General features: G+C 41.3%; 1 protein-coding gene across 1 annotated transcript; it reads right to left on the bottom strand.

Moving 5' to 3' along the window:
* Nucleotides 1-839: 839 nt before the first annotated feature.
* Nucleotides 840-3038, bottom strand: LOC308124511 (C-reactive protein-like). Its single transcript, XM_080487540.1, has 5 exons — nucleotides 2986-3038; nucleotides 2785-2839; nucleotides 2133-2235; nucleotides 1763-2051; nucleotides 840-1251 (listed from the first exon to the last, which is right to left on the bottom strand). The coding sequence occupies exons 1-5, from the start codon at nucleotides 2992-2994 to the stop codon at nucleotides 1027-1029; spliced, it is 681 nt and encodes a 226-aa protein (XP_080343666.1). The 5' UTR covers nucleotides 2995-3038; the 3' UTR covers nucleotides 840-1026.
* Nucleotides 3039-18407: the final 15369 nt, after the last annotated feature.

Here is an 18407-nt window from a genome sequence, read left to right as displayed (position 1 = left end):
TCTCCACGTCCTCCTTTCTGACCGTGGACAGACTGAGGGCAACCTTTTGAAAACATTCTAACCCCAGTTCTGTGTAAATGGCTGGAAAACCCAACTTTTCAAAAACACTCAGACTCTTCAGAAATGGGGGAAAACGCAACTTCTTCAAAACGCTCCATTTCCATGACCACGGAAACAAGGGAAAACGCAACTTTTCTGGAACCCTGCAACTGCAGCTGCACACTACAGCACATCTACGCAACTCAATGGACGATAACAACGTTTGTCTCTCCGAGGGTCATGGCTTCCAGTCAGTGTTCTCCTGGGACTTGGTAGTTTTCTAGTTCACAGTCACCTGACAATCCGTCATTCATTGTCTGTCCATACGAATGTCCATGTCCTCGCCATTGTTGATGTTTATAGCTTATCGTTCTCTGTCCTTGCGTATGTGGTTTCATTACAAAAAACAAACTGCAGCACCCATGAGTGGCTGTACATGCTAGAAAAAAAAAAAAAACCCACACACAGTTATCTCATTAAATGTACTTCCCACAACAGACGTTTTCTTGTCAGGGTATGAAGGTTAATCTAAAGGTCGCCTTGCTGTTTAACAGAAAATACAGATCTGGCTGCTTATGACTGAAGCGTACCAGAATCTCAACGACAACATGCTGCAGTTGCAGCATCTGTCAAAGTACTATTGTCCAAATACTCCTAACTATTCGTGTTAAGCTATTTTTTTAAACTTGTGGGGAGTGTTTGGTTTGAAAAAGGACTATTTAGTTCTTCAAAATTGCACTTTAAAAATATTAAACCCAACATTTAATCATTTGGAGCTAAAAGGGAAAAAGATCCAACAAAAAGACAATGTCTGTTTAATTTGACAAAAGCATTAAGAACAGTTACAAAAGTATAAAATGTACAATAACGTTTGCGATTCTTTTAAATGATTGCAATCAGAGTTTGTTTAACTTGACAATAAGTTGAATCAATCATTGACATGACACGTAAAACAATAGAAAACGTGATTCTAACCTTCATTTGGATTTAATTAAAACATACAGTAGTTTCTTTATTTTCAATGAGCACTCCTCCTATAATCTTGAACTCCAACTCTTTCCAGTTCAGCACATTTCCTGGAGGGAAGTTTTGAGCTTCCATGAAGTTCCGGATCTCACAGGTGGAGAGGGTGTAGTCCCACATGTGGAGATCGGTCATCATGCCAACGAAACTTTGAACGCCTTCAAAACCTCCACCGAAAGTATCTTGTTCCTGGTGAGTTGTGGACCGTACGGTTAGTGGTTGTTTAGAGTTTTGCTTGTTAACACATTTGCTTGGTGTGTACAGTACATGGGAGCTCCGAAAATCGTAAAATTGTATTTTAAAGTGTTTAAAATTGTTGCCTCTCATTTGTATTGTTTAAATAAAAGACATGTAACATCAGACAGTATCTTTTTCTGCACCAGTAACTGGAAGCATCGTCGGAAATGTGAATTGCACAGTTTTCTTACAGTGTTCAAGTGAACGTAGATGGTTTTTTTCCCCCCATCTTTTCACTAAAACAAACGCTTGGAGATTATTCTTGTCTACTCCAGATCCAAATTGGATGTACGTGACCCCTGGAGGAAATCATGTAATCTACGCTTCAGATATGCTTCTGAGCTTAATCACATGAAGTAAGATTAGTGTTGTTGCTCGACTAAAATACAGCTCATTAACCACAATGCAAACCCTCATATTTCTCGCAACGCTCATGATTGTGTTAAAATAAAAATAATATTACCTGTCCCAAAACAATTATGAAAGGTCCACTGTTGGGTCCAGAGCTGACAAATTTCCTGCTGGAGGGATTTCCATTCAACCATATTTGCCCGACTCCAGATGCCCCGTCCCATGTGGAACAAATGGAGTTCCAGGCATTTAGGTGGTAGTCCTGCATCCTAAAGTCCTTACATGAGTCTTTGCTCCACATTTGAAGCGAATTGACAATTTTAAAGATAAGGAAGTTGTTGTAAACTGAGGGTGTCGCCATGGAAACCAATACATGATCCCTTGTGAGGTCTGTAAAGGACCTGTTGGGGTAAAAACAATGTCATTGTCACATATGCAGATTTTAACGGCGTCATTCATACGTTCATTTGTTAAAGCCATACCTGAAGCAGACGGTTACCGCATTAAAAACTTGTCTCGATGTAGTCAGTCGCACAAAATCTCTGGGGCCTTCCCGTGGGAAGGTGAACATTTTATCTGCCAAATCTTAAACAAAAAAAGAGTAGTTAAACGCAAAATACAGCAAAGATCCATTCGGCTCTGGAGATGAGCCATGGGGGGCAGACACATCCTGCAGGTATTGTATAATCATCAAGTATCCTCCCATCCTGACATTAAACTACCATGCAGCCCTAAAACAAACCTTGTGACTTAGAATTGGGCGATTGGACAAACTGAAAAAGTAGATTTTAGTTAAAAAGGAGGATAAACTTAGAACAACAATGACATTTTCAAAAATGTAAGCTGTGGTCAGGTTGTATTTATGAATTATTAATTGTATTGACTGTCACTCTCCACATAGTTTAGAAACAGTTTACCAAAATGTTAAGAATGACAAACATGATGTAATGACAAAACAAAACTATCGCTACAAAGTTTGATTCAAATTTAAATTTATATTAGTCCAGTGTTGTTTTTTCTTTAATTCAAATTATTACTTTTTTTTTTTTTTACCACATCTTAGTTTCACAATATTGTGGACCATGAGCTGTTCAATAATTCCAATACTATATTTCCTATGTTAAATTGACATACTTTGAGGAACGGCAGCACAGCATGTCAGTGTCAGCAACAGAAGCAACGTCTCCATCTGGTGAAAGACAAAAACACACTTTGAAAATGAAACATATTGCTAAAGTTACCATGTGAGTAATGCGCTGCTAGTATCAGTGCTTATTTTGGGTGGTTGAAATAGTTTCCAGTTCTCCTACAGAAAAAATAATAATGGTGTCTTACCTTGAACATTGTGTCAGGATGTTTTATGAAACAGTGCGGGATTAGATCTTTTATACTGTGGCTGTAGATATCAGCAGCCCTTTTTTTTTTTTTTTTTATTGCTTTTACTTGCACGTGTTTTACTTCTTTGTTGGTGTACAGCCTTTGGGTTTGTGCCCGAGATATGCTGATATACAAGGTGGAGTGATTATCCACAGTTTATCTTGTAACTATTCAACACCACGGTGCGATCAAAGTATATTCAGAAACTTTAAAGTCGGTGCAAATAAAAATCCTTATGTGCCATAGTCAAGGCATTAAAGCATTAAATGCACCAAAAATCACAACTGCTACTTTGCAAAAACTCTTAATTTGAAGGTTTCGCCATGGATCTATGTAAACGTTTAGCTACATGTTTACTGTTTTGTCTGTTTTGTGGTAAACTGTGTTATTTGTGCTAAAAACCTGTTTATAACCTGGATTGAATGTGATGAAACCAGATTAAACACAGGCTAAGCATGGATTAAAAGGTCAGACACAGGTTTAAAAAACAACAAAAAAAACACGTGAGACACAGGTTAATGATAACCTTAAATAGGTTACGGTCAAGTCAGATCAAACTAATGGCACGGGTTAATCTTTGATGGCTGCCTCTGATGAACATGATAAGAAGGAATAATCTGTCTTTGTATGCCGGTCGGTCGTCACGTTTCCCCAGGAAACTTTAGCTTATCTCTTATCTAAAAGTAAATGACCTGATTCATTTTACTGAAAGTTTGTTAGTGACAACATAGATATAGAATATATCATCCATCCATCCATCGGAACACCGTTATCTACTTGTGAGAAGGAAACACTCCCAGTGAACTTTGTTTCTAAAGTTATCCAATAAAAACTTTGAAACGAAGTTCAATGAGTTGGAAATCCAGATTAAATATTTCTTATTGTCCAACTGGGAGTGGACTTGATGTGGTGAATGAAGGCCATCGCAGATGTTTGTCTTCAAATATGGGCAACTCAAAGGAAACAAAAGTTTTGCAACTACACACACCCGCACACCTACAGGCTTTTCCAAGTCATCGGGATACGGGGAAAAACATGGGAATGCACACGAAGAACATTCAAGTGCAAATGAACACATCGGTTCAATTGTAATATTTGCTAAACCTTACATCCAGGATACTGTTTTGATGACGCTCAGAGACCAAAGAACTGCGCCGACAAAGCAGCTTACTGAAACATTACTCTCTAAAACACGCTCATGATTTTAGGTTTTCTTTGGATTAAGTCAGTCATGATGGACCAACCCCAGTAATTTACAGCAGGCAGGCTGTATAGCCATGTACAGGTAAAAAACTAAATGTCAATTAAGTTTATTTGAAAAGTGTACCTTCAGCATTATTTAGTGCTACATGGGTTTATGTTATATGTTTATTTCTTGTGATTTCATTAATAATTCTCCACCAAATTTCACAAAAATGAATGTCCTGTTTTCATTCCTATTTTCACTGATTCAACGGGTATGCAGTGAATGAGCCAATCTGGATTGAGATGAGTGGGCATTGCCACCTGTAAACAACATGCTATAAGCAAGTGTCTCAGTTTCAATATGAGAAGGAACTATACAGCCCGGCTTCCAGATTAGTTTCTCTACCGTGTTTTCATTGCTATTCTTGCCAGCCGAGCCTCGCGTGGTGTCAGTCTGTCATCTTGCGTCGGCGATATCAATCTTGATGTCAAACAAAGCATCTCTTTTCCAGGTGATGGATATCTCACCGAGGAGTAAAACCGACGAGCGAACGGATGTGGAGCAGAGTTGCTCGCCGCCCTCTCGACCGGCACCCCGACCGAGAGAGGCAGGGAAATAAATGTGTAGCCCGCCCTTGCTTCCCTGCAGCCGAGGAGCTGAATCCGCTCAGTTAGCTGCACGGTTATGAGTGTCCGTGAGACACTTGATAAACGTTAACCTTCTCTCCAACTTCAAGGATACTGCCAGGCAGGGCCAAAGTAGTTAGCGTGGCTGTACTGCTGTGACAAAACCCAGTGAGTCACACAGACCCCCAGCCGAGGTGACACCCCCCCCCCCCCCCCCCCCCCCGCCCACCCCACCCAACACATAGAGGTGACTTGGCTTCTCTTTTTCTATTGCATCAGGTGTTCGTGCTCAAAGGTCATTTCACCATTAAAATGTTTGACTAGTTGAAGCCTCACGCCCCACAGTTCAACCTCCTAATGCTTAATTAACATGTAGATTTATTCCAGTGGGTAGCTGTCTAGTCATGGTTATTTGGCACATTTTTTAAACCAAATCCATTATGATGCTACTCTACGGTTCACAAATGACTGCAGAAAGTGATGCTATTAATTAGTAAAGCACATATAACCACCGTCTTTAACTAATGGCTTCTGTTATCTGTTTAGGTTTTTCAAAAACAGAAAGACCTGAACCCGAATAACATATTTGATACGTCGAAAATACACTATCTTGTAATATAGGCTAAATACAACAGTCACATTGTTGACATGGGCTGGTGGAGGTAAAACAAAGTGAGGGTGTAGGCTTCTTTTATTTTTTCAAGATGGAAAACATGATCTACTGATTTATTATGGTGCCGTCAATGAGCAACAGATATAGAATGTGTGGATTTCAACATTTCATTCTGATTTTAAGTTTAACATATAATATACTTATCAATATCATCACGAGCTATTCTCTTCTATACTTTAGATTGTTGCTTACATTAGCTAATAAGCATTTAAACAGTTGAGACACATTGAATTGTCTTTAACTTTGTCATAATGCATTTGCTTTATGTGATCATACGATGTGAATTCTATTTTAGATAGCAAACGCTGCTGTTCAGACGCTGCAAGGTAAACCAGGGACTCACCAAAAGCAGCAGGGTTCACACTGGAACCAGAAATGTTTGCAGAATCTTCTTCATTTGCTTCCGTCAGACAAACCGTACAGCCACACATAAGCAAGCAAAATGAGGAAAAAGCAAAAATGTATGCGAGCAGGCAGGAACACAAAGTAAAATCCAAGGTGTTTCTCATTACGGCGGGCCCTAAGACAGAGATATTTACAGGATAATGAATAAATGTAGCTTAATCCCTTTTAAGAGGGGATGGTTGCTGGCAGAGCTTTGCTCTAATATAATCCATAAATAGTTTCCCGCATTTATCAGGAAGCCAGGTACTTCAGCTCTCCGTATAAAGAGGGATGCTTTTAACAGGTGAGTGTTTTAAAGCCGCCTCTCGGTGAGCAGCTCTCCTAAAGGTTGTGCTGAGAAAACCCCGTCCCCATGGCTTAATGTTTCATTTAACACTGCAATGCATAATTAAGGGATTCATGTACCAATTTTGAAGGTTGCCCTGCCATTTCAAGAAAGAAATAATTAATGAATGCAGCTTACAGTAGCGTGAATGCAAAATTCTGAGTTTGGGGGGGGGGGGGGGGTTTAGCTGTAAATCCTCACATTGTCATGTTAGTTGAATCAGCATTTTGCCAAGAAGACAATCCAAATCTTGTCTGAGGGGTCAGAGTAATCTCCTCTGACCCGAAAAACTAATCACGCTATTCAGCATTTGTGAGAATTCCCAGACAGTGAACCACATTTCTATATATGTGGAGCTGACTCTGTCCACTGAACTTGCCTGATGGTAAAATAATATATCACAAATATCTGATTGTCGCGCCAACAGTGATGTTCCTGTGTCGTCTCAACACATTTAATTTGACTTGGTCCCACAGGAGCCAAAATGTTGGGAGCTGCAGCAGTAAGTGTGACGATTCCTCTCGTCCGCTCATGCTGGCGCCGACGTTTCATCTCTGCTGTAAGCGTCACTTTGAATGACTGTCAGTTTTGCTGTTGCAGCCCCCGTTAGCATGTAGGAAAAGGAGAAAATCCTCGGTCCACTCTCTTTCTCTTTACCGTCTACCTCCCGTCCCATCATTAACCTTCCCGTGAAATCCCTCCCTTCACCCTCTCCAAACCGCCAACCCTCTTGTCAGTCTCACTTTCAACCCTCTCTCTTGTCATTCAGTTCATGTCTCTTTGTCGACAAACCACTTCGCGCTGCCCCATTTTCTTTATTTGTATCCTTCATCTTTATTTCCCTTTTCTCAAAATCTCTAATTACCTTGGGACTTTTTGCTTGGCTGCACCTCCTCCGCTTTCCCAGCCTCCTCTCATTTCTCTGCCTGCCTCCTCCCCTGAGTCTCTTGACCTTGTTCCTTAACCTCTATCATTTTCCATCACCCATTTTGTTGTCTAGTTGTAATGGCCTTAGACTTTGCAGCCATTACGAAGTACCCAATTGAGGGTTTTTTTTCTCTCCCAAAGATTACTTTGTAAACGCACTCATGCAAAGTAAAAGCATTTAAACAACAGAGTTTGTACACTTTGCTGGGATTTTTTTGGCCAGCACTCGGAGGCAGATATTCCTTGTTATTCTCTTGAATTCGATGAAGACTCTGACTTCAGAGCAGAGTAACAAGAGTGTGACATCCTTGGGTTTTTTTTTTTAACCTGTCTGCTCCAACGCTACTCATCTGTCCTTTCCCTTCACACCACCTCTACCTGACTTAATCCCTTCATGCGGCTTGTCACCTCGCTCTGCGGGCCGCCGGCTAGTGACGGCCCACCAGCTGGCCGGGTCACCGTATCAGAATCACTTGTGTGCTCCTTGTCTATGTAAAGCAAAGACCAGGAGAAGTGCCCCACGTGCTTGCATAAATACATAGATGCATAACTATACAGACGCCGGTGACCTGTCCTGGAGACCTTCTGCTGTATCACTCACCTATTTCATGGAATGCCCATGGGTCGGCCCATCTGGCAAGTGTGGGCGAGACAACGTGTCTGTATATAGGTGTGTGTGTGTGTGTGTTTGCGAAAACCAGTTTGGGTGAGAACAGTGTCAGTTCTCACTTCCTCTGTTTGACAGTGAAGTTGCTCTTATGGTTAAAGTTGATCATTGTGCCTTTTTATAGCGTCGTTCACGTCGCGATTTCACTATTGAATCTTCCTAATGGTTTCTAACAACAGAGAGGACACTTGAAACTTATGGTGCAGCCAACAAAGTACGATAGTATTCTGCATGAAGAAAGGACCATTTAACTTAAATCCATGTTTATTAGTTCGCTGTAAAATAATGAGCAATGAAAACCAGACAATCTCTAATCAATTACTTTTTGATCCCAGAGTAAATCATCTCAACAAACTATACAACTCCTGGGACAATTTACCAGCTGCAATCAGTGATATTTTTAGCATTACTCACTTGTTCCACTTGATGGCACCAGATAAGAGCATTACCATAATTAGTTTAGACTATTCTTAGGATGCTGGGTGATTGACATTATAGACTGGCTAGAGAGAGAAATTAATTCTTTCACTTTCCTTTTGTCCTCTGAGATAACAGTGAAAATTGTATTAGACGACACGTGAACTCCTTTTTCTACAGAACCCAGCCAAGTAACACACACACACACACACACACACACACACACACACACACACACACACACACACACACACACACACACACACACACACACACACACACACACACACACACACACACACACACACACACACACACACACACACACACACACACACATCTGATGAGCGCACCCTGGGGAGGGAGCTGTGAAGATGCTCTATTAGTCTGGATTAGATGAACCCAGAAGGTAGGAAGAGCCATTGTAAAAAGCTCTGGACAATGCTTGAGAAGAGAGACTGTTACTCCAGCCTCAGGTGGGGGTAGTTAGTACGATGGCACCAGATACTCCCATGAACAATGTTTGATCCCATGCAGCAATTTGTAGTTAATTATAGCCAAGTATGGGGCATTCTTCCACTGATGGCTGTGTCACACAAGTTGGCCAGTAGCTCCATCGTTCCTTCAGTTAATATTTGGTGTATTAATTACCACAGAGGTGTGTGAGGACCCCCAAGGATGAGACCCGACTGTCAAGACTGTGACTACAAATAACTTCAGTGTCAGTGAGCTGTGAAGTCTGAATTATTTTCTTCAATCAGCCAGCTGTATAAAAGGTGTAAACTTTGAGACACGTATTGGCACAAATGTTTTAGAGTTTCAAGTTTTTCTTTTTGTTTTTAAATCAAAGTCTCTATTCTGATGCCAGAATTGTAGATCTTTTCCAGATGATATGGTTATTTGCGCAGTGGTGTAGTGCTTTGTTGTTGTGTGCAGAGTTCACATGTTCTCCCTGCGCATGCGTGGATTTTCTCCAATGCGGCCTAAATTATTCTTTTTTTAAAATCAAGAAACTAAATATGACAACCTGCAGACTACATTTCAGGGGCAGGTTGACATGACACCAAGAAAGAGACATTAAAAGACATTTCACTGTTATAAACCTTGACGACCCCTCCACCACACCCTGTACAGTTACAATAAAGAAAAGTAGAATGAACCTCATAACACACCGAAGTACAATTTCTTAGTTATATTCTGTACTGATGATTTCTTTTTTTTCTGAGGGTAAACTCTGTTATCCTGGAGCTGCTTCCGTTTCTAACTTTCATTCACCAGTATTGTTTCAATAACGCCTGACACGTCGGCATTTTTTGTCCCGCTGCTGACTTTACAAGCGTACCTTTGTGCAGACACTTTGAAATCTGAATAAAACATATATTTTCCTTAAACTTAGTTGTTTTGTGACATAAATGAATCAAATGCTGACTCACTTATTTTTAGAACATAAAAAAAATATTATACCCTTTGAAATCAAGAGGGCTTTGTGACCCCCCCAATGGTATTTTGATCAAATGTCATGTTCATGTGTTCAGGCTCGATATCGGGGGCTCTCCTGACTCTGCCCTTGTGTCCACTGTGCTTCCTCACCATTTATTGTTTCAGGTGTGTCCCGTTAACTCCTCGCTTCCTGTCCACGCATGTGCCATCCTCAGTCTTGTGAGTCGCCTGTTTGTTTGACTATTTCAAGTGTTGTTCCGTGCTTTGTAGCTTTAGGATAGGAACACCTTTATCTCTCGAGGTTCTGCTCTGAGCTCGACGTAACTTTTGTTTTTGTTCTTGGCTCCCTGAGAAAAAAACAAACAGATTTCTCTGTCCTTATGGAATAAGAATTGAAATCTTTCTTCACTAAACCTTCGTGCTGGTACTCTATGACGGTGTGTGGGACGATATTAAATCAGTTAGAATATTCATTCAAGAAATGTCCTCTAAATCTTGAACACACACACACACACACACACACACACACACACACACACACACACACACACACACACACACACACACACACACACACACACACACACACACACACACACACACACACAGGCGAGTCAAGTTCAGACCAAAGGTAATCATTTGCATGGGCAGGTGGGCAGTGGAGCGTCTTGGAGCTTGACCGGCGGAGGGACGGGGGCGTGACATGCAGCAACCCACTTGACAGATATGGTCTCACCGGGTCAGCACAGAGCTGAAAGAGAAGCTACCCTGAACCGGGCCCGCTCCGAAGTTGGCGCGCTGCATTTACAGCAGGTGTGATGAGGATTAAAAGTGCAGTAACTCACTACTCAAGCAAGCTGTGCTTTTTGACCTTTGAGGAAAGCTTATATGAGTTACTTTTTCTGTCAGTTTGAAAAGGTTAAAGCCTCCGTGAAACAAAATCTCATGTCCAACCTTTGAGGAGCAGTGTAAGAATTGAGGTGATCTGGAAATAGTTTCCGCAACAGGCCCCAAACCCAGAAACATTGGCTCTGGAGAGGGATCGTTTGATGGCCACCATCAATTCTATTAAACACTTGGAAAGGGCCAGTTATAGTTGTGATATTAACCAGACTGCCGGCCAGAACCTTACTACTGAAATCCTTGATCTTTTATAAAGTTAGAAAACAAAACGTATACAACAAAAAAACTAACTGTCTCATAATGGTACCAAGAGAAAACCTCCACCAATGATAGAAAGTAAGTAAACATCAAAAAAGCAAGTTAAAAAAAAAAGTTCAAAAACTTTTATAGATTTGGAGGAATGACAAAGTAGTATCATAACATGACAAGAAATAGAGGAGGTAGAACAACTAAAGTGTGAATCTGGTAGAGAAGTGTGAGTCGTTAGAGGCAAAGGATGCCTCGGCAATAGTTGTCATTTTACGTTTGAGAACATCTGTGTCCTATAAATAGTTTATATTAGTTTGCTGTCGCTACATAAGTTCCACAAGTCAAAGTCTCATACTGATCCGGAGCTGTGAGCCACAATCTTCCTCACTTATTAAACTGCATGAGCCGTTAAGTGCAGGCTTATTTTGCCATCGACAGACTTCCAGCCACCATGGATGACTTTCACAGCCATTCTGACACATAGACAGCCAATAAATTCAAGGGAAGGAAGAGTTGCTTGATATATCACGGCGATATTCATCTCCAGTCATGAAGAGTAATATTTCCAAGCTGCCAAAGTTATGACACTCTTCAAAGGATAAGATTCAAACCATTATGCAGTCAGAACATGTTTTCTGTTGGACAAGTGACTGCTGACTGGCTTCACTTTGGCCTGCTGAGTTTCCCCTTTTTGACGTGACTCCAACAAGACTTGGACTTTGATGATATATTTACATGCACAATGATCTGAAAAGTACTCCATGAGATAAGACTAAAGAGCAGCTCCAATGGAGTAAATACTCCGAAAATAATTTTATTTTAGAAATGACAACAGAAATATGAGAACGTGTTCAAACTAAGCATGCAGATACACACTGGATCACCGGCCTAAAGAAGTAAGTCTTTTGGAGTGTATTAAAAGTGGTAATTTTCAGGAATGCTCCAAATTACTCTGAAAAAATCTGAAAAAAAGTGAGTGAGATTAAGTTGTGGGATATTATTTGGCCTTCCTGGACCGAGGCTGATGTATTTTGAAGAGGAAGAGAAACAAACTGGTTACTGCTCTGCTCCTCAGGACATGTTTTGATCCGGGAAATAATTTGTCTTTTAAAAGTTACTTTTCACACCCTATGTAGACATATATGGGGGAAAAAAAGCGAGATAAATACTGCAGTGAAGGTCTCGGTGTTAATCCTCTTAATGTTGTGTTTCACAGTTGAGCTTGTTTCTAGTTCAACATCATCGTTGCTCCTATACAGAAGATTCACAGCTTAGATTTTTTTTATTTTTTTTTATACTTTTATCACAGTTTTTCTTAAGAGCATGTCTGCAGTTGCTCAGCAGAAGGAAACTGAGCGAAAACAAAAGAAATCAATGCCTCCACCCTTCTGTTTGTCACAACTGAGGATGTTGTTGGTTTATCATCAGCGTCTTAAGCCTGACGCCGCAGGGCGAACTTGTATGTTTCACTTTAAAAACGTCACACTGAATAAGGCTTTTACCATGACTCACGACTGACTGATGTGTCATATAAACTTAACAAATCAAGCAGGAAAACGGGGGAAAAAAAAAAAAGACGCAGTTACAGAGGCGTGATTGGACAATCGTTGCTCAAGACGCGGCTTTCGAAAGCGCTCAGTTTTAGACGATTCAATGGGAACTGTGGTGCAGTTACCCAGACTTGATCAAATTAGCAGGCGAGTCAAGGAGACGTTTGTATGTGTTCTCCTTGGTGTGCAGAGCGACAGAGAGACGGGGGCCCGCACTGTACAGTTGCTTTTACTCGTGAGCTGAAACAAGTCGCCCTGAGCTACTGAGTGACGTCACAGCAAGCGGAGATACGGAGGCACACAGAAGAAAAAGAGGGATGAGTAAAGAGAACAAGGAGAGGGAGGCACAAACAGAATTCAATAGACACACACACACACACACACACACACACACACACACACACACACACACACACACACACACACACACACACACACACACACACACACACACACACAAAGCGACTTCAGGGGATGGATACTTAAATACATAAATAAACACAGTCAGGATTTCACAGATCTCAAATTTTTTTGTGTGCCGTATTCAATTGTCTCAATTCACGCATCGCTTTCCACACTTTTTTTTCTTCTTCTCCCCCATCGATTTGTCTTTTTGCCGTTTGTCACACCGTCTCGGAGCGTTGATCAGCCTCGTTTCATAATTCATACACTTCTGTCAGAGTGCAGACATTTCTGCTTGTATATACAGTTGCGTGGACCAGTTGCTGCAGCCGCGTTCTGCTTGCTGCGGCACTGTGGCGTCCCCCACCCCCCCTGAATGAAGTCATGAATGATTGATCTTATCATAGAGATGGAGGGAGGGAAAGAAAAACCGAGCGAGAATTGGACAGCAGGGACAAGAACAAGGCGGCGGGCGACGCGCTCCTCAACTTTGTATTCTGCACCCGTCAAGTCGTGTTGTTTTAATTGGGGCCAAACCCGGCTCAACACAGCACTCACATCCTCTCAACCTGACCCCGGAACAGCAGCCGCTCTCCATCTTCAGCCTCCGCCCAGCTCAACCCGTAAATTAGAAGACAGGGACGCGTATTGAGGGGGGGTTGACAGAAACAGACACGGCGAACCGGGCTGTTTCTGCAGCAAAGGAAGATATGGTGGCGAAACATCAATCACAGTGTCGAGACCCTAAACAACCTTTACCTGTTGAGGCGCGTATTCCTCTGGAGATCTGAAAGTGTGCCGTGGTTTTCTTGCACCAAGACATTAGCAGAAGATCCTGGAGGATGAGCGGCCGGTGCTCCATGAGCTCACGTGCATCAGTGAGCTCAGCAACCTATGACCCCCATCACTGGATCATATTACGTTTTTATTTGGTCGGTGGTTGATACATCTTGGCGACTACCAACCAGGAACAAGTTAAGTCAGTTCAAGTCCTTTATAAGTCGCACACAATCATACACAATATAAAGTGCCATGAGATGTTTTTAGTTCTTTTTAGTAAACGACAATTTTAATAACAGTTCTGCAGAGTATTGCACACTCCCCTCAAATGTATCAGTTATGTTAGTATCATATACCACGAGTTACTTTGTCCAATAAAGAGGAAAAAAACTATCACTTCATCGGTCATTTGTAATATTGTGATGACTGGTAAGTAAGTTAGTGGCCCCTCTTTACTGACTGAGTTTGTACAGTCGACATCTATAACTACCCAATACGTCAGCAGGACAATATGAAATTGTACAGATGAGTTGGGACACAATAGTGTTGAGGGAATTACCAAGACTTGGATTTGAATCACAAAAAAAATGTTAATGACAATGTATATGATACATGTTGTATATATTTTAAACACTATATGATAATAATCTATTATACACTCAAACAAAACTGTGGAAAACACAAATAGAATGAAAATCAGTGGAAGACAAGGGGATTGAAAAATGCATGCAAAAAGACAAATAGATAAACATGATATATCACAGATAATTTATAGAACTTCTTTTTGAACAGACACCAGTTTGTTCATTTCTTTATTCACTTATTTAGATTTTCTATGACTCCACGATGAGCGTAGTATCCCAAAGAGTCCACATATTGTTCATAATTTTCATTTTCATCCCTCCTCAATGCCAGTGAATGGGGCTCATTTAATCTCTCTCTCAAAAAAAATGTTGATTATGTGCTTAAGGAACTTGGCATACTGACTTCCTCATTCAGTAATCACAAAGACAGTTGGACTGTATTGATTTAAGCTCAAGCGAATGGGATTGGATTGTTCTCCGTGAGTAATAAATTAATTCAGCTGCTCACCGGTGCCACGACTATTGCCAAGTGTGGCTGATTAAAAGGTGGGACCTGCATGGGAAATTCAAACTAGGATACTTTGTAAATCTACAGGTAAAATTTGATCTGACTTGCCATTAAAAAAAAAAAAACACCACTCTGAATGGAAGATGTGGAAGATTCGTTCTGGTCGATGAACTTAAAAATGTTGTGTGATTGAAAGTTTCCCCATCAGCTCACTGCTGAAGACTTCACTAGAGTGTAATTGTATGACCTGAATTTAAAAGTTGACAAATAAATTTGACTTATATATTTTTTTTACACAGTAAGCGGTAAGATCTAGAACACAAGGGTTGATCATTATCCACACTATTGATTTCTCCTACTTCCCACAACAGGACCTTGGTTAAGCTCCACCTGGCGTGTAACAACAGTCTAAAGCTCCTTACGCCATCAAAAGTCCTGTGTAGTATTTAGGATGTACTGTTGAGTACATGTCTTTTCTGAAAAACATGACTCTCTTTTCTATCTAGTGGTATATAATGGGGGGAAAATAGACCGAACTATAGGACTACATTAATCCTCCAGGGCTCAGACTGCCACCCCTGAAGCCAAACTACAAGTCTTAGAGCTGAGGAGGTCAAACTGCTCCGGACTGACCTGAGATTCAGTAGCAACTGGAAAATATGAGCAGATCTCCCGGCTGGTCAGCAGGCAGCAGTGCATGTGTGAAGAAGAAGCGACACTGTGCTGCAGGAGAAAAAACAAACAAAAATCTCTAGCAGACACTAAATGATTAATTGGGACGATTTCCACAGAAGTTCAGGGACAAATGGAGCGGCAGGCTTCAGTACCTGACGACGGACTGGTTTACTCGTTGCTGGTACTGAATGAGTTAATTTGAAAAGAACACACACACACACACACACACACACACACACACACACACACACACACACACACACACACACACACACACACACACACACACTTCAAGCTAGACTAATTATGGATGCGTCCAATCACCATGAATTTCCTTAAGTTTAATTAATTCTTTGCTGCAGGTCCAAACTCCATCAATCCGTCAGGTTTTATGCGCCGTCCGCCGCCCACCTCTCCATCTAGTATCATCTCCCCTTTAAAGGGGATGTATTGATTACGGCTGCTCTATGAAGTAGTCTGCTGTGCCGGCCAGTGCTTTCCTTTCTTATACATCAATGCTGCTCTCTTGCCGACAGCAGGTGAAATTACTGTTGTCAGAGTGGAAATAAACAACTTGATAAAAATGTTGTTTTTACAAAAAAAAAAAAAAAGCACGCGCACGGTTTTTGGTCAAATCGAATTGAAGAAAATTAAGAACAAGATGAAAAGCTGTCAAACTGAATTTGGTTTTCAGTCGCGACGAATGGAGGTCGGCTCAAGATGTCAAGTAGATGATGTATGAACAGAAGGAATATTTTTTAATTTCCTCTGTCGTATCGCCTTGACAATTGAGGCAGGGAGTGTTACTGAAGGGAGAAAAGGTGGAGAACTAGAGGCACAAGCAGGCGGATTTCCCGCCAGATTAGAGGGGGACGGATGGAGCATGAGATTTAGATAGATAGATGGACTAAGAGCGTGTTCCTCCTCAGGAGGCCTGCAGTCTAATTGAGTTTATGAAGCAGTGGACGGAGCAGATTGATGGCGGATATCCATCTAATAGCACCATGATCTCTGTGGAACTTTCTGTAGCTCTCCATCTTTCACCACCTCTTTTTCTCCCTTACATCTTTTATTCTCGATCCATTCATCTCACTGACTGTCTCTTCTTTTACTGCCCCTTTTTTCTTTTATTTCTTTTCACACCTCCTATTTTCAAGCTCCTTCTTCTCACAGTTTTTTGGTAAAGATCATCCAACTTCACCTTAACAGTGACTTATCCACCTGCCACATTGTTTGTCTTTATATAGTTACTCAAGTATAACCTCATATCAAAGTATATGGAAACACAAATTAGATTATTGTCCACTCCATAAAATACATAGTTAGTATTGTGCGTGAACATCACAGTACAGTAAAATAAATGTTTTTTCCAAATGCTTAAAGAAGATTACTTATTGTTCTTGCTATTAACACCTCGATGCCATGTTTTACCATATTCCAATATTATGAGCCTTAATTTTGTTTCTCAAAAAAAATAAAAACTTAACTCACGTTCGGGTGAGCACACCCTCTAGTGGCTACACGATGGATAACAGGCACAATGGCTGATAACAGATGACTTTTTCAAAAGCACCAAAATCTGTAAGCAGGGATGTAATCGTTTGACTACATTTGATTACGATTTACATTTTCAAACAGTGGTCTGCATTTTTAAAACCATCATTAATCGCCAACATTATTTTATAATTGTGGCTATACAGTAGTATATACAGTATGTTGTGATGATGATGGTGGTGATAAGATATTACTTTGGCTCTAACCTTCACCGCAGCAATGTATTGTGAGTTGAATTGGTTTGTTTACAGTTTGTTGGGGAGCATCAGGGCGCAGCTAAAGCATATCGTACTCAGTCTAAAAAAACCAAACATTTATTGCTCTATTGCGTTTAACTGAATGGGCACACTTATACAAACACACACACACACTTATATTGTCAGCTTGTTACCTTCCAGTCTGTGTGTTGACAGCTGGCTGCAAACGGAGCTGACCAGATTGATGGAAGAGTTGCTGGCCAGGCCTGCAGAGCAGTAGATACAGGCGTCCCTGCGTGTGTGTGTGTGTGTGTGTGTGTGTGTGTGTGTGTGTGTGTGTCTGTGTGCGCGAGCGTGCGCGTTCGAGCTGAGCTGTGCGTGAACTTCTATGTGAGAGAATTTATTGATTGAAGATTGTAGTGCAAGAAGGAAAGCAGGTGACATCTTCAGGGTGCAGAGGACTGTGAATGAGCAGAGATGACATGCTAATGAATGCGTATTGTGCGTACACAAGGGCTGAACCTGTGTACTGTATGTGAATACGTCGAGGAGCCAATAGTGATTAATTGACAGACGATCATTCGCTGGGTCGCGATGTTACTCCTGTTATCCTGGCGAGGTCTAAGAAGATGCCATTGAACAGGCTGCTTCTTCAGAACAGCTATTCAGGCATTTGAGTCCTGCTGTTTTAATGCTTGGGGCTGGATAAAACATGATTGCTCACCATGTTTTTCAATATATGCCATAAACTTAACAAAACGCTTAAAGCGTGCCCGAGATAAGGCAAATCCATAGATTACCTATTTGAACAAACGTGTCAAAAAGTCACTGTGTGAAATTATATAAGCGTGGTTTATTAAATCTCTCTCGATAGGTGCAAATGACCCGAGTGGAGCAGCTTAGTTGACTGGCCATTGGTTAGAATTAAACACCAGTAAAACCCTCGGGCTTTAAGTATCTCACTTAGCCAACTGAACCGCAGGTCTCAGCACTTCCTCAGTTCTCCGCGGCCCCGTTTCCAGCTGCTCCCAGTCAACCACAGCATTATCTGGATTAACCTCCATATTCCTGCTGCTCCCTCTCTCTCTCTCTCTCTCTCTCTCTCTCTCTCTCTCTCTCTCTCTCTCTCTCTCTCTCTCTCTCTCTCTCTCTCTTCTCTCTCTCTCTCACCCCCTCTCTCCCGCTCTCTCTCTCTTGCAGCACCAGACTTAAATGTGTCCTCTGGTTCTTCTTGCCCTTGCCACTCCACCTTTTATTCTCTTTATACAGCTAATGTTACATTCTGTTAGTTCTGCAGCAAACGCTTACCTCT

This window comes from Lipophrys pholis (genome assembly GCF_963383615.2).
Source record: "Lipophrys pholis genome assembly, chromosome: 19".
NCBI lineage: Eukaryota > Metazoa > Chordata > Actinopteri > Blenniiformes > Blenniidae > Lipophrys > Lipophrys pholis.
This window is presented reverse-complemented; position numbering and strand designations above follow the sequence as displayed.

Bases quoted from the DNA above. Each gene is read 5' to 3' on its own strand.
- LOC308124511 (XM_080487540.1), bottom strand. The intron at 2,236-2,784 runs GTATGTCAATTT...TTTTTGTTTAAG, and splicing joins CTGTGCTGCCGTTCCTCAAA to ATTTGGCAGATAAAATGTTC. The intron at 2,052-2,132 runs GTATGGCTTTAA...TTACCCCAACAG, and splicing joins GCGGTAACCGTCTGCTTCAG to GTCCTTTACAGACCTCACAA.